The sequence below is a fragment of the Podarcis erhardii genome (assembly GCF_964252035.2).
Source record: "Podarcis erhardii genome assembly, chromosome: 9".
Taxonomy (NCBI): Eukaryota; Metazoa; Chordata; class Lepidosauria; order Squamata; family Lacertidae; genus Podarcis; species Podarcis erhardii.
In genome coordinates this window covers 68,183,237-68,201,183 of record NC_138512.1, presented here as the reverse complement: position 1 = coordinate 68,201,183, position 17,947 = coordinate 68,183,237, and the positions used below count along the sequence as shown (strand labels likewise).

At 46.5% G+C, this 17,947-nt stretch overlaps 1 protein-coding gene and 1 long non-coding RNA gene across 2 annotated transcripts in view; one reads left to right on the top strand and one right to left on the bottom strand.

Moving 5' to 3' along the window:
- Window positions 1–304: 304 nt before the first annotated feature.
- LOC309350430 lies at window positions 305–2,064 on the bottom strand. Its single transcript, XR_014160362.1, has 2 exons — window positions 1,995–2,064; window positions 305–1,433 (listed from the first exon to the last, which is right to left on the bottom strand). It is a non-coding gene; the product is annotated as an uncharacterized lncRNA (long non-coding RNA).
- Window positions 2,065–2,091: 27 nt separating this feature from the next.
- BMP3 (bone morphogenetic protein 3) overlaps window positions 2,092–17,947 on the top strand; it is a 36,716-nt gene continuing 20,860 nt past the window's right edge. The window contains 3 exon segments of the mRNA XM_081877007.1: window positions 2,092–2,223; window positions 2,226–2,259; window positions 2,261–2,439. Of these exon segments, the coding sequence (XP_081733133.1) occupies window positions 2,118–2,223; window positions 2,226–2,259; window positions 2,261–2,439 (319 nt within the window). The 5' untranslated portion in view covers window positions 2,092–2,117.

The window sequence follows — 17,947 nt, the reverse complement described above, 5'->3', positions numbered from 1 at the left end:
TATCTTTATTTCTGTTTCATGATCAGAGGTGATTTCTATCCAAGGTGTTCTGTAATCAAGCTAGGGTGAAGTTAGGCTACCAGTGACCTTTGCTTCTGCTGCCATTGGCAGCAGCAGAAATCCAGCAAAATTAAAACCTTGTGGGTTGGGAGAGAAAGTAGCTGTGCTACTGTCACTGCTAAGCCTCATCCCCAAGACTACTGGAGAATTTCTCCTTCCCTTGGAGAAATCTTGCAAAACACTTTCCCCAGTTCTTTTATCTGCAAATAGGCTAGAGGATTTCCAGAAATCATTTGCACACAGCTGTTGCCAAATTACTTATTTCAGCACCATTCTTGAGAAAGTGGTTCGTGGATTGCAGTCTTGAGTGAATCATATATACCTTTTCTAGCTTCTCCTGCTGGTGCAGAGGAAATTAAAGCATGACTGAGCAAGGGGAGTGACACAGGTTATGTTTGTTTTCAAAAGTCACCTGATGGAGTGCCCGTGTAGACATGCTCTGAAACAGCAGCCATCCACGAGGTTACAAAGAGCAGTGGGATGAGACACGGCACTTTGTAAGGGGTTCTGCTTAGCAGCTCCAGTTTTCTTTATTTTAAACTTGAAGTGCTGGTTTTGGAATAGCACAGCGGCCGAGGGAGCATGATCCCAGCCAACCCTCAATTAAAAAAAATAAAAATCGCTGTATGTTCACAATATGTCATCAAAGCAAACCATTCCATTGGTCCTAGTTCCCCGTCCCACCTGCAAAAATTGCACATTCCCTTAGACATGCATGGTTCTAGTGTTCAAAATTTGTACTGTTGTACTTTTTTGCAACAGTCCTGCGAAGTAGGCTGCGACAAATCCTAACCTCCTTCGTAGGACTGTTGCGAAGAATACTCTTGATAATTTTTGGAACACTCGAACCATGGACGCCTAAGGGAATATGCAATTTGTGCTGATGGCAGCAATCATTCCAGGGGATTATTCTCAGCTGCCCAATTTCTAACGAACCCTGCAAGTCAAATGAAAGCACCGTGCTGATAAAAAAACAAACAAAAACCCCTCCTATTGATTCTAAAGTTGTTCTCATGCAATTCCTCTCTACTTCACCAGCGATCCAAAAAACGATACATCCCAACTCAAAGGCGTGTCTCGGGGTCCTTTCTTGTGTAAATGTGCCTGCAGGGCGAAAATCTGTGCAGAAGACGGAACAATCCCCACCCGCTTCGAACGGGGAGGCATCTTCACTTTCACAAACCTGAGCTGGGGGCGGTGGCGGGTGTGTGCTCAGCGAGCAGGATCTCCTTCATCTCTGCGCGGGTGATCCTAAGGATCGCTGGCGAAAGTGGCCGCGCAAGCGGAATACTCTGCAGGCGTGCCATTATAAAGACGATCCCGCTTCACGTTTCCCAGCCTTCTTTTCTCGGGGGTTCTTCCCCCGCCCCTCCCTGTAAGGAAGGAGCCAGGTGGGTCGAGAAGAGAGAAGCCGCCCCTTCCCCCGCCCCTCCTCCTCCTCCTCCCCACCCCTCCGATTCTTGTCTCCTGCTGCTGCTGCTGCTGCTGCTGCTGCCGCCTGCGGCAAGGGACACCATCCAGGGGAGCGCTCGACTTGGCAGCCACAGGCGTGTGTGTTTCTTTTGGGTGGTGTAATTCCTCCTCCGCCACCCCTCGACTTTCTCGCGCGCAGCCGGCTTGGCTCAAAGGAGAGAAAGGCGGCGCGATTGGCTGCTGATTACCCAGCGCTGGGACTTCTGCACACACGCCGGAGACAAAACTCAGCCCAGGGCTTCGCCTGCCCCACTCGAGGCAGCGGGGAAGGAACCTGCGGGAGCTGCGGAGGCGCGCGCAACGGACGGACGGACTTGCCTACTTGCCTGCCTGCGCCACAAGCACTTCAGGCAGCGCGCGCGCGCGCGCAAAGCGAGAGAAGCCTCGCCGCCCAAGCCCACCCGTCCCCCTTCTCCTCCTCCTCCTCCTCCTTTTCCGCCTAGTGTTTTGCAAGCACCCACCTGCTGCCCCGCTTCTCCCTTCACCCGCTTGGACGAAGCGCGACTCCCTTGGCACACCGCCGCCGCCGCCTTCCCCCTCAGTCTTGTGGAAAAGAGTCCCTTCGGCTCGGGAAGGCGAGCGCAATGGCGGGCGCTCCCCGCGCGCTGCTGCTGCTTTGCCTTGGCCTCAGCTGGAGCCTGCTCGTGGCCCCCGGGGAGCCGGCGCAGGAGCGCACGGGCGGGCTGCGGAAAAGAAGCCGGGCGGCGGCGGCGGCGTTGGCGTTGGCTGCAGGTGACCAGCCCGCCCCGCTCGTCGTCTCCCCCGAGGACAAGGTCTCGGAACACATGCTCCGGCTCTACGACCGGTACAGCGGCGGTCGGCCCGAGGAGTCGGCGCCCGGCGCGCCGCAGCTGCTCCACCTCCGCGAGGGCAACACGGTGCGCAGCTTCCGAGCGCTGCCAGCAGGTGAGCCCAGGCGCCCGCGCCCGCCCGCGCGCGCCAGCAGGCAGCCCACAGCCGAACCCGCCCCGGGTTGCTCTGGCGGGGAATGTGTGCGGTGTGTGCCGTGTCGTGTTTGGTTTGATGTTTGCGCGCCAGGGAGATTGGGCACGCCGGGCAGCGCCGGGCGATGCGCTCGCGCGCGCCCGCAGAATGACAGGTCCCCGCGCCAATCCCTTCGCCCGGGGCGTCGCGCGCAAAGCGCCGTTGGGTGGGCGTAGCGCGCTCCGGGTCGCCGCGGGCACGCGGTGCCCCCCGAGGGGGCGGCTTGGCGGACGCCAGGTGAGGAAAGAGAACTTACCTGGGCAGCTTTGCCCGTTGCCGGCTAGCGCGCCACAGGCGCCCTCAGCACAGGCGTCGTCGTGGCGCCCGGACAGGACGCGCGTCGAGCTTGGCTTACGCGGGGGGAGTTCTTACCTAGCGTTACCCAGCGCCGGGTTCAAATCAGGCGTGTGGGTTCTGGGACGCATGTATACAGCGCGCTAAGGGCACTTCCCTCCTCTTTAAGGGCCGTTTTATGTGAAAAACAACATTCCCAAGGAGTGGGAAAATTTACCATCTCTCTTCTCCGTGTGGTTGTGGTGAGCTGGTGCTCTTTCAGCCAGGTGGGTGTCCTGCGCCTGTTGCCCGAGAAATCGGATATATTAAAAGCAGGAATCTGCAATAAGCCGCCCCTGTGTGGGCTCCGGAGAGTCAAAACTGCGCTCCTGCAGAGAAAATGACCAAGAGCGAAAGGTGGAGGAGTTCCGTGTCAAAACAGTTTTTGTTTACACAGATCGCTTGAGGTTTCCTTTCTCTCTCCCTCCCGCTTTTGAGATTTAACCAGGGCTGTCTATCCTGCGTCTTCTTGGAGACCTCCTGGGTGACATTAAAAACAACAAGTAAACAACTCCTCCGAGCTGCTTTCGACATACTTTCCTTACCAAAAGCAAATGATGGCCATGGACTTTAATTTTAAAAGGTGGATCTTCCCCCGCTAGTGAATGCTTTATTCAACCAATTTCTCCGTGTAAAATCGGTTTGGGAGAAATGATTACTCACCAGAAGGTCCTCCGCTGCTCACAGAGCTCCCTTTTTCTAAAAAAGCGCTTTTGTAGGTTAAAGCCAAATCATACATGATAACGTCCAATGAAGGATAAAAGTTCATTGAGAGATCAGGAAGTGGGGCTCTGTCTTGCTTCTGCTCCAGTGAACTCTGTAGGGATTTGGTGAATGATTGGACAGCTGGACCGAGACCACAGACTGCACTTGTCTCAAACCACCGCAAAGAGATTTTCCAAAAGTTGCTACATGCTCAGACCTCAGAAAGTCTATTCCTGGGCACATACCTGAAATCCACAATATAAATATACCCTGAGCACCACTGACAAAATGGCATGGGTGGGTGATGGTTAAAATGACACCCCAATCCTAAACCCAATGGACACAAGCCAGGGAAAATCAGCTACACTTAAGACCCACTGAAATCTATCTTTGACCCAAGTGTTTACCTGTACGGTTTGCAGTCTGACCATGCACTTGTTTACTTGGAAGCAAGTTCCATGGAGTTCAATGGGGCTTACTCCTTGGAAAAGATGCTTATGATTGACAGCCTAAATCACATTGATTTAAGTGGGGATTCGGCGGCCCGTCTGCCTTTCTGTGCATGGCATCCAATTATTGGGATTGACTTTAATTGATTTCAGAGAAATATATTTCCAGGTAAAGATGTGCAAGACTGTGGTGTCAGGTTGCAATAGATGAAATGGCTAGTCCACAATTAAGGTGGTGGTGGGGTATTTGAGATAATTTGTGTGCCTTGGTGGGGTGGACAGATGACCTAATGACTTCATAATGTGGAAGCAAGTGCCGTTTATTTCAGTAGGTTGTGCACCTAATCTGTTTACGATCAGAGTGCAAGTCCAAGTAGATAAGCAGCATGCAGCCCCAGTCAGGTGCCTAGCAGAAATGCCACAAGCAGAATATGATGAAGATGGCTGTATCTTACAGTTCGGCTCTAGTGTCTGGTAGCCAGGGGTATATTGCTTCTGAACATGGATGCTGCACTCTGACTAATCACCAAGCACCCCAGCATTTGTCTATACTTTTTAAAACTCTTGACCCATATCTTGCAGCAAGCTAATGCAATGCTATCATACACATTGTGTATCATACACTTCCTTACATTTCTCCCGAGCCTCTTGTTAGTCTGTTTTAATGCACTCTGCTTTTTGAGCATGAAAACAAATTTATTTCCATTTTCTTTTTTCATATGGCTCAGAATTTTATAATGTCGTATGGTGCCTAATCTTTGGTTGGTTTGTTTTTCTAAACTTGTAAGCCTTCTTTGAAGATTCGGGCACTCAATGTGAGTGTGAGAGACACAGTGGTTATTGCAATCTAATTACAGTGTCACCAAAAGGAAAAGGACCCAGAATCCTCCCTACTCTTATACCAGTATATTTTCTAACTATTGTGCCTTCCTCTTAGTTATGCATGCATTTGCTACATGCTTAGCTGAAGAAACAGATGCAGTGTATTATAGAATATGTCAGTTAATAAGTTGTTTTCGGCACACCATTAGTAAGTCAGTAAAACATATAGCCCTGTTTGAAATAACCATGTGCTTGATGTACTTGAAGCTTGGGCAGTTTCTACTGCATCGCATATATCTCGCAGGCAAGCTACTGGGAGTTCCTTTCTTCTTCTGTATTTCAGGACTGGGATAAATTTTACACAGAGAAACAATTTCTTAGTCATTGTTTCTGCAAAGTAGGATGGCTTGATTCTAAGTACAATCATGCCCGTGCCATTTGAAGAAATTCTCAGGATTCCCAAGGGTCTGTTTAGCATAGAGGTTTTAGCCTGCTGTTACATAGTAATTAGTGATCTTCTAGTTCTGGTGTGTTCTCACATCCACAGTTAGAAATTAATGCTAAAAGCAAACCACTCAATTTCAGGGAGATCCAGTGTTGAGTGGAGTGCTTCAGCCCTGGAAAGCTGCAGCAGGGAATAAAATTCATCCTGAAAAGACATTCAAGACCAGGTTGAATCCCTCTAAATTTATGCAGGATTTCCTAGGAATGTAGGATGTCTGTCTATCAGTCTCTATTAGAAGCAGTGCTGGATTTGGTGCTGTGTTACATTAAACCCATCCTATGCATGTTTAATCCCTAGTAAGTGTGTTTAGGGGGATGCTGTGGTCTAAACCACAGAGCCTAGGGCTTGCCGATCAGAAGGTCGGCGGTTCGAATCTCCGCAACGGGGTGAGCTCCCATTGCTCTGTCCCTGCTCCTGCCAACTTAGCAGTTCGAAAGCACATCAAAGTACAAGTAGATAAATAGGTACTGCTTCTGCGGGAAGGTAAATGGCGTTTCTGTGCGCTGCTCTAGTTCTCCAGAAGTGGCTTAGTCATGCTGGCCACATGACCCAGAAGCTGTACGCCAGCTCCCTCGGCCAATAAAGCAAGATGAGCACCGCAACCCCAGAGTCATCCACTACTGGACCTAATGGTTAGGGGTCCCTTTACCTTTTAAGTGTGTTTAGGACTGCAGCCTTAGAGTAATTCCCATAACCATTTCAATCAATAGGAGTTTTGTCATATCATTCAGTGGGCTGTGGACCCATGTCCATGACCCAAGCTTGAAAAACCTGTAGATGTCTCATCGGTCAACATGAGTTTTGTTTTGTTATCTTGACATTGGCTTTATGTTGTTCCAGTCAAAGGAATAACAATATTTACACGTGTGCGCATGTGTGTATTTGCCACTTTCCACAACAAAGAAAGTTTTTTTGTGCTCTTATACCCTTACATCCTCCAAATGCTGCCTGTTCCCAACATTTTAGCTTTCTCATTGCTTTGTATGAATTTCCAATACAGAGGTGTCAAATATACTCCCAGGAATTTTCTGCTTGCTTTCTTGAGCCATCTGGGTTTCTTCTACTAAATCTTAGTTCTACTTAGTTCTATTTAGCTTAATACCCACTCCTGGCCTCTAGCATGATGGCTGAAATTCACAAAACAAAGCACTGAAGAGTACTTGAGTGCCGGGGTGGGGAACCAGTGTGACTCTCCAGATGTTGGGACTCTCCAGATGTAGGAGCTGCCCATCATGCACAGCTCCTAGCATGTTAAATGGTCTGAATAGTGGGGAGTTGAAGCCCAGCAACATCCAGAGGGCTATGAGCTTTGAAGCCCTGTTTTAGCAATACCACTACTACTTAACTTCCATGTTAGTGGGACGCTCCTGCTCCCACTTTTTCAATCCAGCAAACTCCCATTGAACTCATTGCAGATTTATGTTAATCACAACTAATGCCTATCCCATTGCCTTCAAAGTGGTGGTGGTGGTGGTCATAGGCATGAGTAACTTTTGCTGCACTGTGTCACATTCATAGATTGGCATCGCATCTCAATCCCAGATACAATGTGTGGATGCATGAGCCATTGGTTCCAAAGCAATATTGCATGTAAGAATGCATTACGATTGCAGCCTAAATCCACAATCCATCACCCCTTTGTTCCAGAGTTACTTTAATGGAACTACTAGGTGCTCGCGCGTGCTGTCTCTCACTGTCTGTGTGTGTGTGTGTGTTTGTGTGTGTGAAAATTGCAGCCAAGGGCACTTACTTCAGTTGGCTTATATATCAAGTCTGAAAGTAGTGACCTGACCATTTACCACTGGCAAGTTAGAACTGCCACCAGACAACCAGGCAGGAGCAATTTTATAAGGTGGGGGAGAGTTGGTGCTGCTTGATATGCCACAAATAACTAACCTAGAGAGGTGAGCAGGGTTTATTTTTTTATTATTATTAAAGATTTTATTGGTTTACAAAAGTATGAGCAATGTCTCTCTCTCTCTCTCTCTCTCTCTCTCTCTCTCTCTCTCTCTCTTTCCATGTAGCGTTTTTACAGATCAGTTTCATTTCTTGAGACATTAGTGTTATATTAGGAAGAAAAGGGGGAAAGAGGTGGAGGGGGGAAAGGTGAGTGGGGGGTGGGGTCAGGTGGCGATGTTTCTGTTTTACTTAATATATGTGTGGGGTTTTGTGTCAGCGTCGCCCTCCAGTGTTATTGCCAGTCACCAAATTCTACTTGCCGTCTCTGCAACGTATTGCTAGAATGGGTCTATTTATCATCCAAACTAGAGATGTCACTAACTTTGTGAATGCAATTAAACATGTGTTTTTTGGGTTATGCAAACAGAAGGAGCTTTGAAACTGGGAGGGGGCGGAATAAGGAGGGGAAGGGGAAGTTTAGGGGGGAGAAGCTTGATTCTCTCTTTCTCTTCCTGCCATGCTCCCAATAAAATAAGACCTCTCTCAAGCAGCTATTTGCATTTCAAGGGAAACCTTCGTTGGCACCAGAGCTGTTTATTTTGCCCTTATTCATATGATATAAGCAGTTCAGCACTTTTTCCTCCGTGATTGGAGACAGCAATTCTTCTGAATGCCCTTTGCTGAAACCGCAGGAGGGGAGACTGGCTCTTGTGCTCAGGTCTTGCTTTCAGCTTTCCCCACAGGCATCTGGTTGGCCGCTGTAAGAACAAGATGCTGGGCTTGATCCAGCAGGGCTGTCCTTATGTTCTTATGATCGGTGTGCGATTGGATGTGATGTTGCAAGGAAGAATAATAATAATTTATTATTTATACCCCGCCCATCTGGCTGGGTTTCCCCAGCCACTCTGGGCGGCTTCCAACAAAACACTAAAATACAATAACCTATTAAACATTAAAAGCTTCCCTAAACAGGGCTGCCTTCAGATGTCTTCTAAAAGTTTAGTAGTTATTTTCCTCTTTGACATCTGATGGGAGGGCATTCCACAGGGCGGGTGCCACTACCAAGAAGGCCCTCTGCCTGGTTCCCTGTAACTTGGCTTCTCGTAGTGAGGGAACCTCCAGAAGGCCCTCGGCACTGGACCTCAGTGTCCGGGCAGAACGATGGAGGTGGAGACGCTCCTTCAGGTATACTGGACCGAGGCCATTTAGGCCTTTAAAGTTCAGCACCAACACTTTGAAGGAAGGAAGACATAAGCGGCCTGAATGTAACCTAACAACTCTTAACAGTCTTTGCATTTCACCTGCATATGGGCACCTAGCAATCTTATCTTGAGCTGAGTCCCGCATATCATTTAACGTCTGCATGGTACCTTCAGCCCAATCCTATGCATGTCCATTCAGAAGCAAGTCCTGCAAAGCTCAGCAAGACTTTCTCATACCATTGCACCCCTGATGTAGCCTCTTTGTGCCAATGAAGCTCTTGTATACAAATCAAAGAAAGCTGGTCACATTTGAGTAAGTCCCATTGAAGTGAATGGGATTTTGGCACGTACTCAAAAACGTAAGCCCCATTAATTTCATTGGAATCTAAGTGCACTTTCCCTGGAGAATTCCTGATGGGTTTAAGCCACGTTAAGCATCTGTACTCAGCTGTCATTATGAGAGCCTAAGCTGGGTGAGATAATTAAATATATACTTTGAAGTGCTTGGTGCATCACAAAGACATGGCCTGGTCCTAAAGGTTGTTGCACTGGCAAACAAATGCTTAGGACTATGGTGCTGCAAATTCTGTGCAATGCCATCCAATTGTGGCATTACAGGGTTGTTGCAGAGATTTTGTGCAGACATTTAGGATTAACGTGTAAAGCGTGTTTGAAAACATCAAGGCTGCTGTCTTATTAGTATCCGAGAATTCCAAAAGAACATTGTGTGTGTTTTACAGTACTTGTAAAATGCTTGTTAAAATGGTGTGTGGGTGTGTAAGAGAGACTCCTGGATTTGCATACAGTACAATCCTGAATGGAATCCAGGCCATCAAGGTGAAGGTCATCATTGTGCAGAACATTTCCCCACAGAAGTGAATGGCAGCTCTTTTCTTGTATACAGGAAGGGGCAGCCTTGCAGGTGCCACCAGAGGAGAGGCTAAACCTGCTTCCTTCTCCTGGTGTCCTCATGGTCTCTTCATAGTATCTTGTCTTCACCTGCATAGCTTCATCCTGGTTCTTGGTCATAGCACAGTGTGACAGCATTGGGAACAGGCTCTTATATGCAGTGGTACCTCAGGTTACATAAGCTTCAGGTTACAGACTCCGCTAACCCAGAAATAGTGCTTCAGGTTAAGAACTTTGCTTCAGGATGAGAACAGAAATCGTGCTCTGGCAGCACAGCGGCAGCAGGAGGCCCCATTAGCTAAAGTGGTGCTTCAGGTTAAGAACAATTTCAGGTTAAGAACGGACCTCCAGAACGAATTAAGTACTTAACCCGAGGTACCACTGTATTTGGATGGTACCATTAATATTGAGCCAGTACAGTCATACCTCGGGTTACAGCCGTTTCAGGTTGCGTTTTTTTCGGGTTGCGGACTGCCGAAACCCGGAAGTACTGGAATGGGTTACTTCCGGGTTACAGCGGTCGCGCATGCGCAGGAGTGCTGAATCGCAACCCGCGCAGATGCGTAGACGTGGGTTGCGAATGCTGCGGGTTGCAAATGTGCATTGCGCACAGATCACGTTCGCAACCCAAACGTCCACTGTACTTTCACATCACAAGCTCCCATTGCCATAAGCATGCCGTGTTCAAATGATCATCCAGGGCTCCATGGGCAATTGTTTCGTGAGACTGTAGATAATTGCCCCTCCCTTGCTTCTACATCCTTCCCACCCCATTCTGGCTTCAGCACAAAGATCATGACTTGCCCTGATTTAGAATTCCTCTTTGCACCCAACCTGGGAAACTCCGCTTTAACACCAGTTAACAAACCAAGGCTCTGAAGAGAATTCCATATTTTAAAAAAGTCCTCTTGGAACAAAATGGTCCAGAACTCTTGTCTTCTCGTTTGCAGTGCCACCCATCAGAAAGGGCACAGGTACAACTCAGGGGAAGTTATCTTGGCTCCTTTCAGGATACCTGATTAAAAGGTATTTATTGTTCTAAACCTAAAATGTCTTTGGAAAGGAGCCCATCTTTGCGGTCTTTTAGCTTGTATTTACTCTGTTTCTTGACTGTGGGTGGCAAAAGTCCTATAAATACACAGTTCGCTCACCCTTTTCCTCCTCCCCCCTGATCCTTTTGCAGTTCAAGTGCCAAAGAAATAAATTTGAAGTGGCTATAAGTTTTTTTTGACACTTTTATAAGTATTTATGCAAAATATTTAACCAGTTAGGTGTTATCTTTCCTGTCCCTTAGGATGTGACAGCTCATTTGTACGGTTATTAATGGCAGAGAAGTACATTTTCTGTGAAACCTTAGATCGTATAAAGGTGGGGAGTGTTCTCATTTCCCCCCACTAGGTTCCATACTTGGCTGAAAATGGTGTGGAAATTGGATATTTTGTTTCCATTTGTAGGTATTTCATATTGAAATTTATCCGCAACACACACTGGATGCTAGCTGGAATTTGCACAGAAAAAAACCGTGCCTGTCTCCATCTTCACCTTTCGGTTCGCAAGCAAAAATGCACACAAATTATTTGGTCACACTGAGCCGTCGAAGCCAATCGAGGATTTTGGCATTGCCTTCCACGGCGTGTAGGTCGCCCCCATTTCCCCTGGTCTCTGGTGGCAATGTTGACTCATCAGTGAATTACTTTCTCAGGGAATTAATGGGTTTTTGTTCACCTCCACCACTAAAAGGTTCCATAGGAATGCGTTCTTACCAGTTTTAACAGCTGGTTTATCCATTCGGAGGAATAAGAAGAGTATTTGCTGGATCAGGTCAAAGACACCTCTAGTCCATCCTGTTCTCACACTGGCCAACTAGATGCCTCTATGACCAGCCATCTTAGTACAACAGCACTTTCTCCATGTGATTCCCAGGAACTGCCATTCAGAGGCACACTTCCTCTGATGCTGGAACTATTATAGAGCCTTCCTAGCTAGTAGCTGCTGGTAGCTGAGCCCTAAAAAAAAATTAGTCCAATCCCCTTTTAACGCTGCTCAAGTCGGCGGCCACCCCCACATCTTCTGGCAACGAATCGCATTAGTTTAATTCTTCACTGCGTCAAGCTGTAATTCCTTTTGTTCTGTCTTGGGTTTTCCAACATTCAGCTTCAGTCCTAGTATTATGGCAGAGGGATAAAAACTTATGTCTCCACACCGTGGGTATTTTTATGGAGTGGTAAACTGATGTAGCAGAATTCTGGACTGTCCCATATCAGACTGCAAGTGTGTGTGTGTGTGCGTGCATGCGCGCATGCACACACCATGTTTTTCCTATACTTCAGAGTGAGTTCTTTGAATGCCCTTAATTAGTAATAATAATAATAATAATAATTTTTATTTATACCCCACCCTCCCCAGCCAAGGCCGGGCTCAGAGCGGCTTACAAGCAATAATAAAAACAAGTTGAATGATTACAACTTAAAAACAAAATTAAAATGCAACATTAAAATATTGAAACATTAAAATATTAAAATGTAGCCTCCTCGCAGGAGGAGAAGGAAAAGAAAAAAGAAAGAGAGGGAGGGAATCAAATTAGTGCATTTCAAGAAGGTTGCTCTGAGCCATGGGTAGGCAAACTAAGGCCCAGGGACTGGATGCGGCCCAATCGCCTTCTAAATCCAGCCCGTGGATGGTCCGGGAATCAGCATGTTTTTACATGAGTAGAATGTGTCCTTTTATTTAAAATGCACCTCTGGGTTATTTATGGGACCTGCCTGGTGTTTCTGCATGAGTAGAATGTGTGCTTTTATTTAAAATGCATCTCTGGGTTATTTGTGGGTCATAGAAATTTGTTCATTCCCCCCCCCAAAAAAAAAATAGTCCGCCCCCCCAAGGTCTGAGGGACAGTGGACTGGCCCCCTGGTGAAAAAGTTTGCTGACCCCTGATGAGCCTTTCTTGGTATGTACAAGGTGTGTTTTGCACTTTGGGAGCCTGCAAAAACACCCCTCCTTAACTTTCACACACCTATAAATGAATTCTACCAATCTCGTTCTGTGTTGTGGTGTAGAACAGCCTTCACCAGCTTGGGGCATAGCTTCAACATTTCCCTTTTTTAAAGGGACATTTCCTTATTCCGAATAGGATTCCACGCAAGAAAAGGGAAAAGTTGACAGCTATGACTTGGGGCCCTCCAGAAGTTGTTGGACTACAACTCCCATCAGCCATAGCCACGTCGTGCTGATGGGAATTGTAGTCCAAAAACGTCCAGAGGGCACTAGGTTGGCGAAGGCTGATGTAGGAAGACATTTGTTTATAAATTATTTTTTCCACATGATGACTTGTTCCTCCCCCTCCTCGAAACCCCCTATTCTTGTGATTATATAGGGCAAATGCAATGTGGATACTTATCTATGATAGGTTCAACCTCATTAAAGATTTTGGGCCAGCTGTAGAATATGGGTTTCTCATTAGGGGAAAGGCATCTCTTTGCTGGACAGCTTATCTAACAATTAAAACAAATCAAAAAGTCATCTGGTAGGAATCTTTGCATGACTCCCCCCCCCCCCCATTAGTCCCTTAGACTTCAGTATTGCGAGAATGTCTGAATAAACGATTTGGAGATCACAGCCTCTAGGTGATGAATTGCGTGTCTGCCTGAATATCGGCAAAAGTCAGTCATGGTGGGGCTTGGAGGCATACCATCTTGAAAGAACTTTGGGAAGATCCCATCATAAATGAAAATATACATTGTATTAATTACGTTGTTTCGATACAATGTTCAGAAACAGCCAAGAAGGGAACTACAGTGGTACCTCAGGTTACATACACTTCAGGTTACATACGCTTCAGGTTACAGACTCCGCTAACCCAGAAATAGTACCTCGGGTTAAGAACTTTGCTTCAGGTTGAGAACAGAAATCGTGCAGCGGCGGTGCAGCGGCAGCAGGAGGCCCCATTAGCTAAAGTGGTGCTTCAGGTTAAGAACAGTTGGGCATAAATTCTCCACTGAGAAGGCACAGCTAAAAGGACCTCCTCACATATTCCGTGTACACCTAAAAATGCAAAGTGTCTGAATGCTGCAAGCAGGTGTGTGGCAACAGACGCATCACACAGGTGTTATCAAAGAGCCAGGATTAGCTGCATATCCCTGCCGGGTGTGCAGGTGAAAGCTGTTTTCTCCAAGGCTCCTGGTGGAATATAATTACTGCACTTTAAAAACCTGTTGCTGAGGATATTTCGCACTGGTTTCAGCCTTTGTCTTAGCCGTGTGTATGTAGATATATAATCTTTGTATGCGAACTGGCTTGGAGATGCTGGGTTATATCCAACTAAATTCTGCTCAGACTTGACCCACTGACATAAGTAAGCAGCGCCAGATTTAGGGTGGTGCAGGCAGTTCTGCCCCTGCATGGGGCACCAAGCCAATGGGGAGCAAAAGCGAGATGATCCATGATTGAGAAGAGCCATTTGGTGGCACCAAGTTTCGGCCTTGCTCAGGGCGCCATATTACCAAAGCCTGCATCTGAAGAAAGCCAGGTCCTCTAATTTCCGTGGGTCTTTTCTGTGCATGACTCAGTAATTGAATATAGACCTATCAGTAGAAAAGTGCTTTATATGTGAAGTGTTCCTTGGATGCATCACAGTGGGTAGTAATTGCAGCATCATGACATTTTCTAATTGTTTTCAAGAGAAAGTGGAAGGGCAGGGAGATTGTAAACAAAAAGAGTGGCATGGGAGGAAGGTGGACTCTGGTAAACGAAAAGAAAAGAGGTTGTCCCACGTTGCAGTTTTATCTTAACGGTGGATCTCAGGTCTAAAAATATTGAAGGCAACTCAGGTTCAGAATGCCCTTTGTCAGTTTTGATCAGTCCAACATCACAATCTGCTTTTAATTCTTGAGAAACCATCGTCCTTACTAGCTGGCCGTCCTTAAATGTGCAGTGAACTAAGACTTCCCCACCAAAACCAATTTATTTCAAATTGAATTTTGCAGTGTGGATAAAAATAGAAGTTCTTGCTTGAATGCCTCTCCCACCTTGTCGCTGCCTGAACTTTCTACACTTGAGATTCTTCAGCGGAGTGCTAAACTGAAATAAGCTACCAACCCAACCTGTTCCCGGTGTGCTATCTCTCTCTCCCCAACTGAATCCCACAAGCGAATATCTGCATCAGTTGTAGGACCTTTCCTGGAATATGTGAATTCATTGGAAATAGCACATTTCTGGCCCCCTTCACTTCTTCTATGGTTATTTTTTATATATAAAAACTTTCAACTAGACTTGCAAAATGCCAGTCCTTCAAATAGAGGACTGTCCCTTGTAAAATAGGACACGGGGCCACCTTAGAGGCAGCTAGCTCATGAAAGGGCAGTAAATTGCTAGTTATTTAATTGAATTATGCAGCAAATATCATTATTTTGTTTTGTTTTACTGCTAGGAAGAGGTGTTTGTGTGGGTTTCAGCCTCAAGTGCCAAAATAACTTGACCCAGCCCTGAGTACTGTGTATCTTGACTCTGTGGTGGTGATGTTAGTCACCAGGCAGCAAAATGTCTTGGGGTTGCCTTGGCCAGAGTGGGGTAAGCAAGAGGAAGAGAAGATTTTTTAGGAGGAGCAAAGTTCTCAGCAAAGTGTAAAGGTCCACCCTTTTTATATGAAATAGCACATTCTGACAATGTTTGTTGGGGTTACATTAATTACATGCCTTATAATCACTGAGTTATCCAAATGATAAGTCAGTAATTATAAGCTGAGACCCTACCTGCCCCCAGACTGTCTCGCCAGAGTGGTGCATGCCCTAGTTATCTCTCGCTTGGACTACTGCAATGCGCTCACCTTTGAAGGTGACCTGGAAACTACAACTACCGTATTTTGCCCTATAGGATGCACTTTCCCCCCCCCTCCAAAAATGAAGGGAAAATGTGTGTGTGTCCTATGGGGCGAATGCAGGCTTTCTCTGAAGCCTGGAGAGCCAGAGGGGTCGGTGCGCACCGACCCCTCTCACTTTGCAGGCTTCGGGCAGATATCCGCAAGCCTGGGGAGCCCGCGGGAGTTCCTGCCGGGCTCCCAAGGCTTGCAGATAGCAGCCTGTTCTGGGGGCTGGGGTCGGGGGAAGCTCGGGCTTCCCCCGCCCCAGCTCTGCGCCTGGGGGAAAATAATTTCTTTATCCCCCCCCCAAAAAAAACCTAGGTGCGCCCTATGGGTCGGTGCGCCCTATAGGGCGAAAAATACGGTAATCCAGAATGCGGCAGCTAGACTGCTGACTGGGAGTGGCCGCCGAGACCACATAACACCGGTCTTGAAAGACCTACACTGGCTCCCAGTATGTTTCTGAGCACAATTCAAAGTGTTGGTGCTGACTTTTAAAGCCCTGAACGGCCTCGGTCCAGTATACCTGAAGGAGCGTCTCCACCCCCATCGTTCTGAGGTCCCGTGCCGAGGGCCTTCTGGCAGTTTCCTCACTGCGAAAAGCCAAGTTACAGGGAATCAGGCAGAGGGCCTTCTCGGTAGTGGCACCTGCCCTGTGGAATGCCCTCCCACCAGATGTCAAAGAGAAAAACAACTACCAGACTTTTAGAAGACATCTGAAGTCAGCCCTGTTTAGGGAAGCTTTTAATGTTTAATAGACTATTGTATTTTAATATTCTGTTGGAAGTAGCCCAGGGTGGCTGGGGTAACCCAGCCAGATGGGTGGGGTATAAATAATACATTATTATGATTATGATTATGATTATGATTATGATTATTACTACTACTATTTTACTTTATTCGTTAAGTAAATTTATGTTGCACCAAAGAATCCCAAGGTGGAATGCATAGTTATCCACCAACTTCCATTTTATCCTCCCAACCTGAGAGATAGGGACTGGCCCAATGCTGACTTGATCCATGCTGACTTTATTTCTCCTTTGGGAGTAAGGGCAGAATATACAGTGACTACACAAACAAATGTATGAATCCGAATATGATCCATATGCCACTTTACATTATGCTCAATTTACATTCGCAATACAAGCAAAGTTAAACATTTCCTTTCCGTGAGGAAAAAAAAAAGCACCTGTTTAACTGTATTCCATTGAAATCAATGTGGATTAAAAGTGGTTCACTTTGGCTAAGACTGCACCTTATGGGTCAGATTCTGCTAATGAGTGTTACTGGCAGAAACCTGCACAAGGATTTTCCGTTAGCACAGTGGGGCTTTCCCTCTCTCTCTCCTCCTCTGTGTGTCTAATGGCCCCTCCCAAATTGGTATTTTTTGTGGCGGGGGGCAGGTAAGAGAACCCCTAGAATAGCACATGGGGGAATGGAGGGGGACTGTTCCCAATGTATGGGCTTATTCCCTAACAGGTGTGTTTAGGACTGCAGACTTAAAGAAGGCAGAACAGAGACCAAACAGTTCTATTTAATGAACACAGTTAATTTGACTTCATCAACACCCTAACCCCCCCCCCCAAAAAAAAACCCCAAACCCTAGATCTCTGAAAAGTCATTTCAGGTATTACACCTGTCCTTGAGCCAATTACAACCATATGGTTTCCAATTCTTTTTTTAAGCTGTTCTTTTTCTTAGTTCAGTTTGAAACACAAGTCAAAAATAACACAGGAAATGAAGCATAGTGAACCTTACTAAGAAGCACAAAACACTATTGGGTTGGGAAGAGAAAAACGAGGATTTCTTTCTCTTTCTTTCTTTCTTTCTTTCTTTCTTTCGCAGGGGGAAGAGGGCAATGAAAACAGAATTTCCTTCACCATTCTTTCAAGCTGCGCTTCTTTCAACAAAGTTTGGGCAGCCTGTAAATGCATAAATAAAAATTGTGTCACCCCATTTCATAAACAAATTTACTGAATATACATAAGGAACTTTTTTTATTTTTATAATGGAGGTTTACCGGGGAAGCTAAAACAAAGCAAACTGAGAGCAGAATTGGAAGGAGTTACTAAGTAAGGCTTGAAAGAAAAAAAAAGGGGGGGGACCATTTGCAGGCTTGCGCTTTCTACTTCTCAGTTCCACCTCAGAGCGCACTACTGGCGACCGAGTTATAAAACCACAAAAAGAGGGTTTAATAATGGAAGTGCTGGTGCATTCTTAAGTATATGGGGCCAGCATGCTGCTTTAATATCTAATTTAAAGTAGGGCTAATGATGACTATATAACTAAGCAGCCCTCATTATTGCATCCCTTTTCACCCATGGGATAGATTTGGCAATCCATAAAAATGTCAGTATATCCTCTGTAAAGGTAAACATGCCACATGCTAGTGGACTTGTTCTAGCCCCCAAAAACATGTGGTAGTGATAGCAGCAGAACCTGAGCACAAGAGCCCTCTAGCCTCCTAAAGTTTCCAGCAATTGGTATTCAGAAGCATTACTTGCCTCCAACAGTCAGGGGGCAGAGTGTGGCCATCATAGACAGTGGCCATTGATAGCCTTATTCCTGCATGAATTTGTCTAATCCTCTTTTAAAGGCATCCAAGTTGATGGCCATCTCCGCTTCCTTTGTGTGTGTGTGTGGGGGGTCAATTCACTGGTGTAGCTTGGGAGGGTGCCAGGGGGCATTGCCCCAAACCCACAATGGGGAGGGGCATGCGAACCAGGTGTATTCCCCCCCGATACAGTGGTAC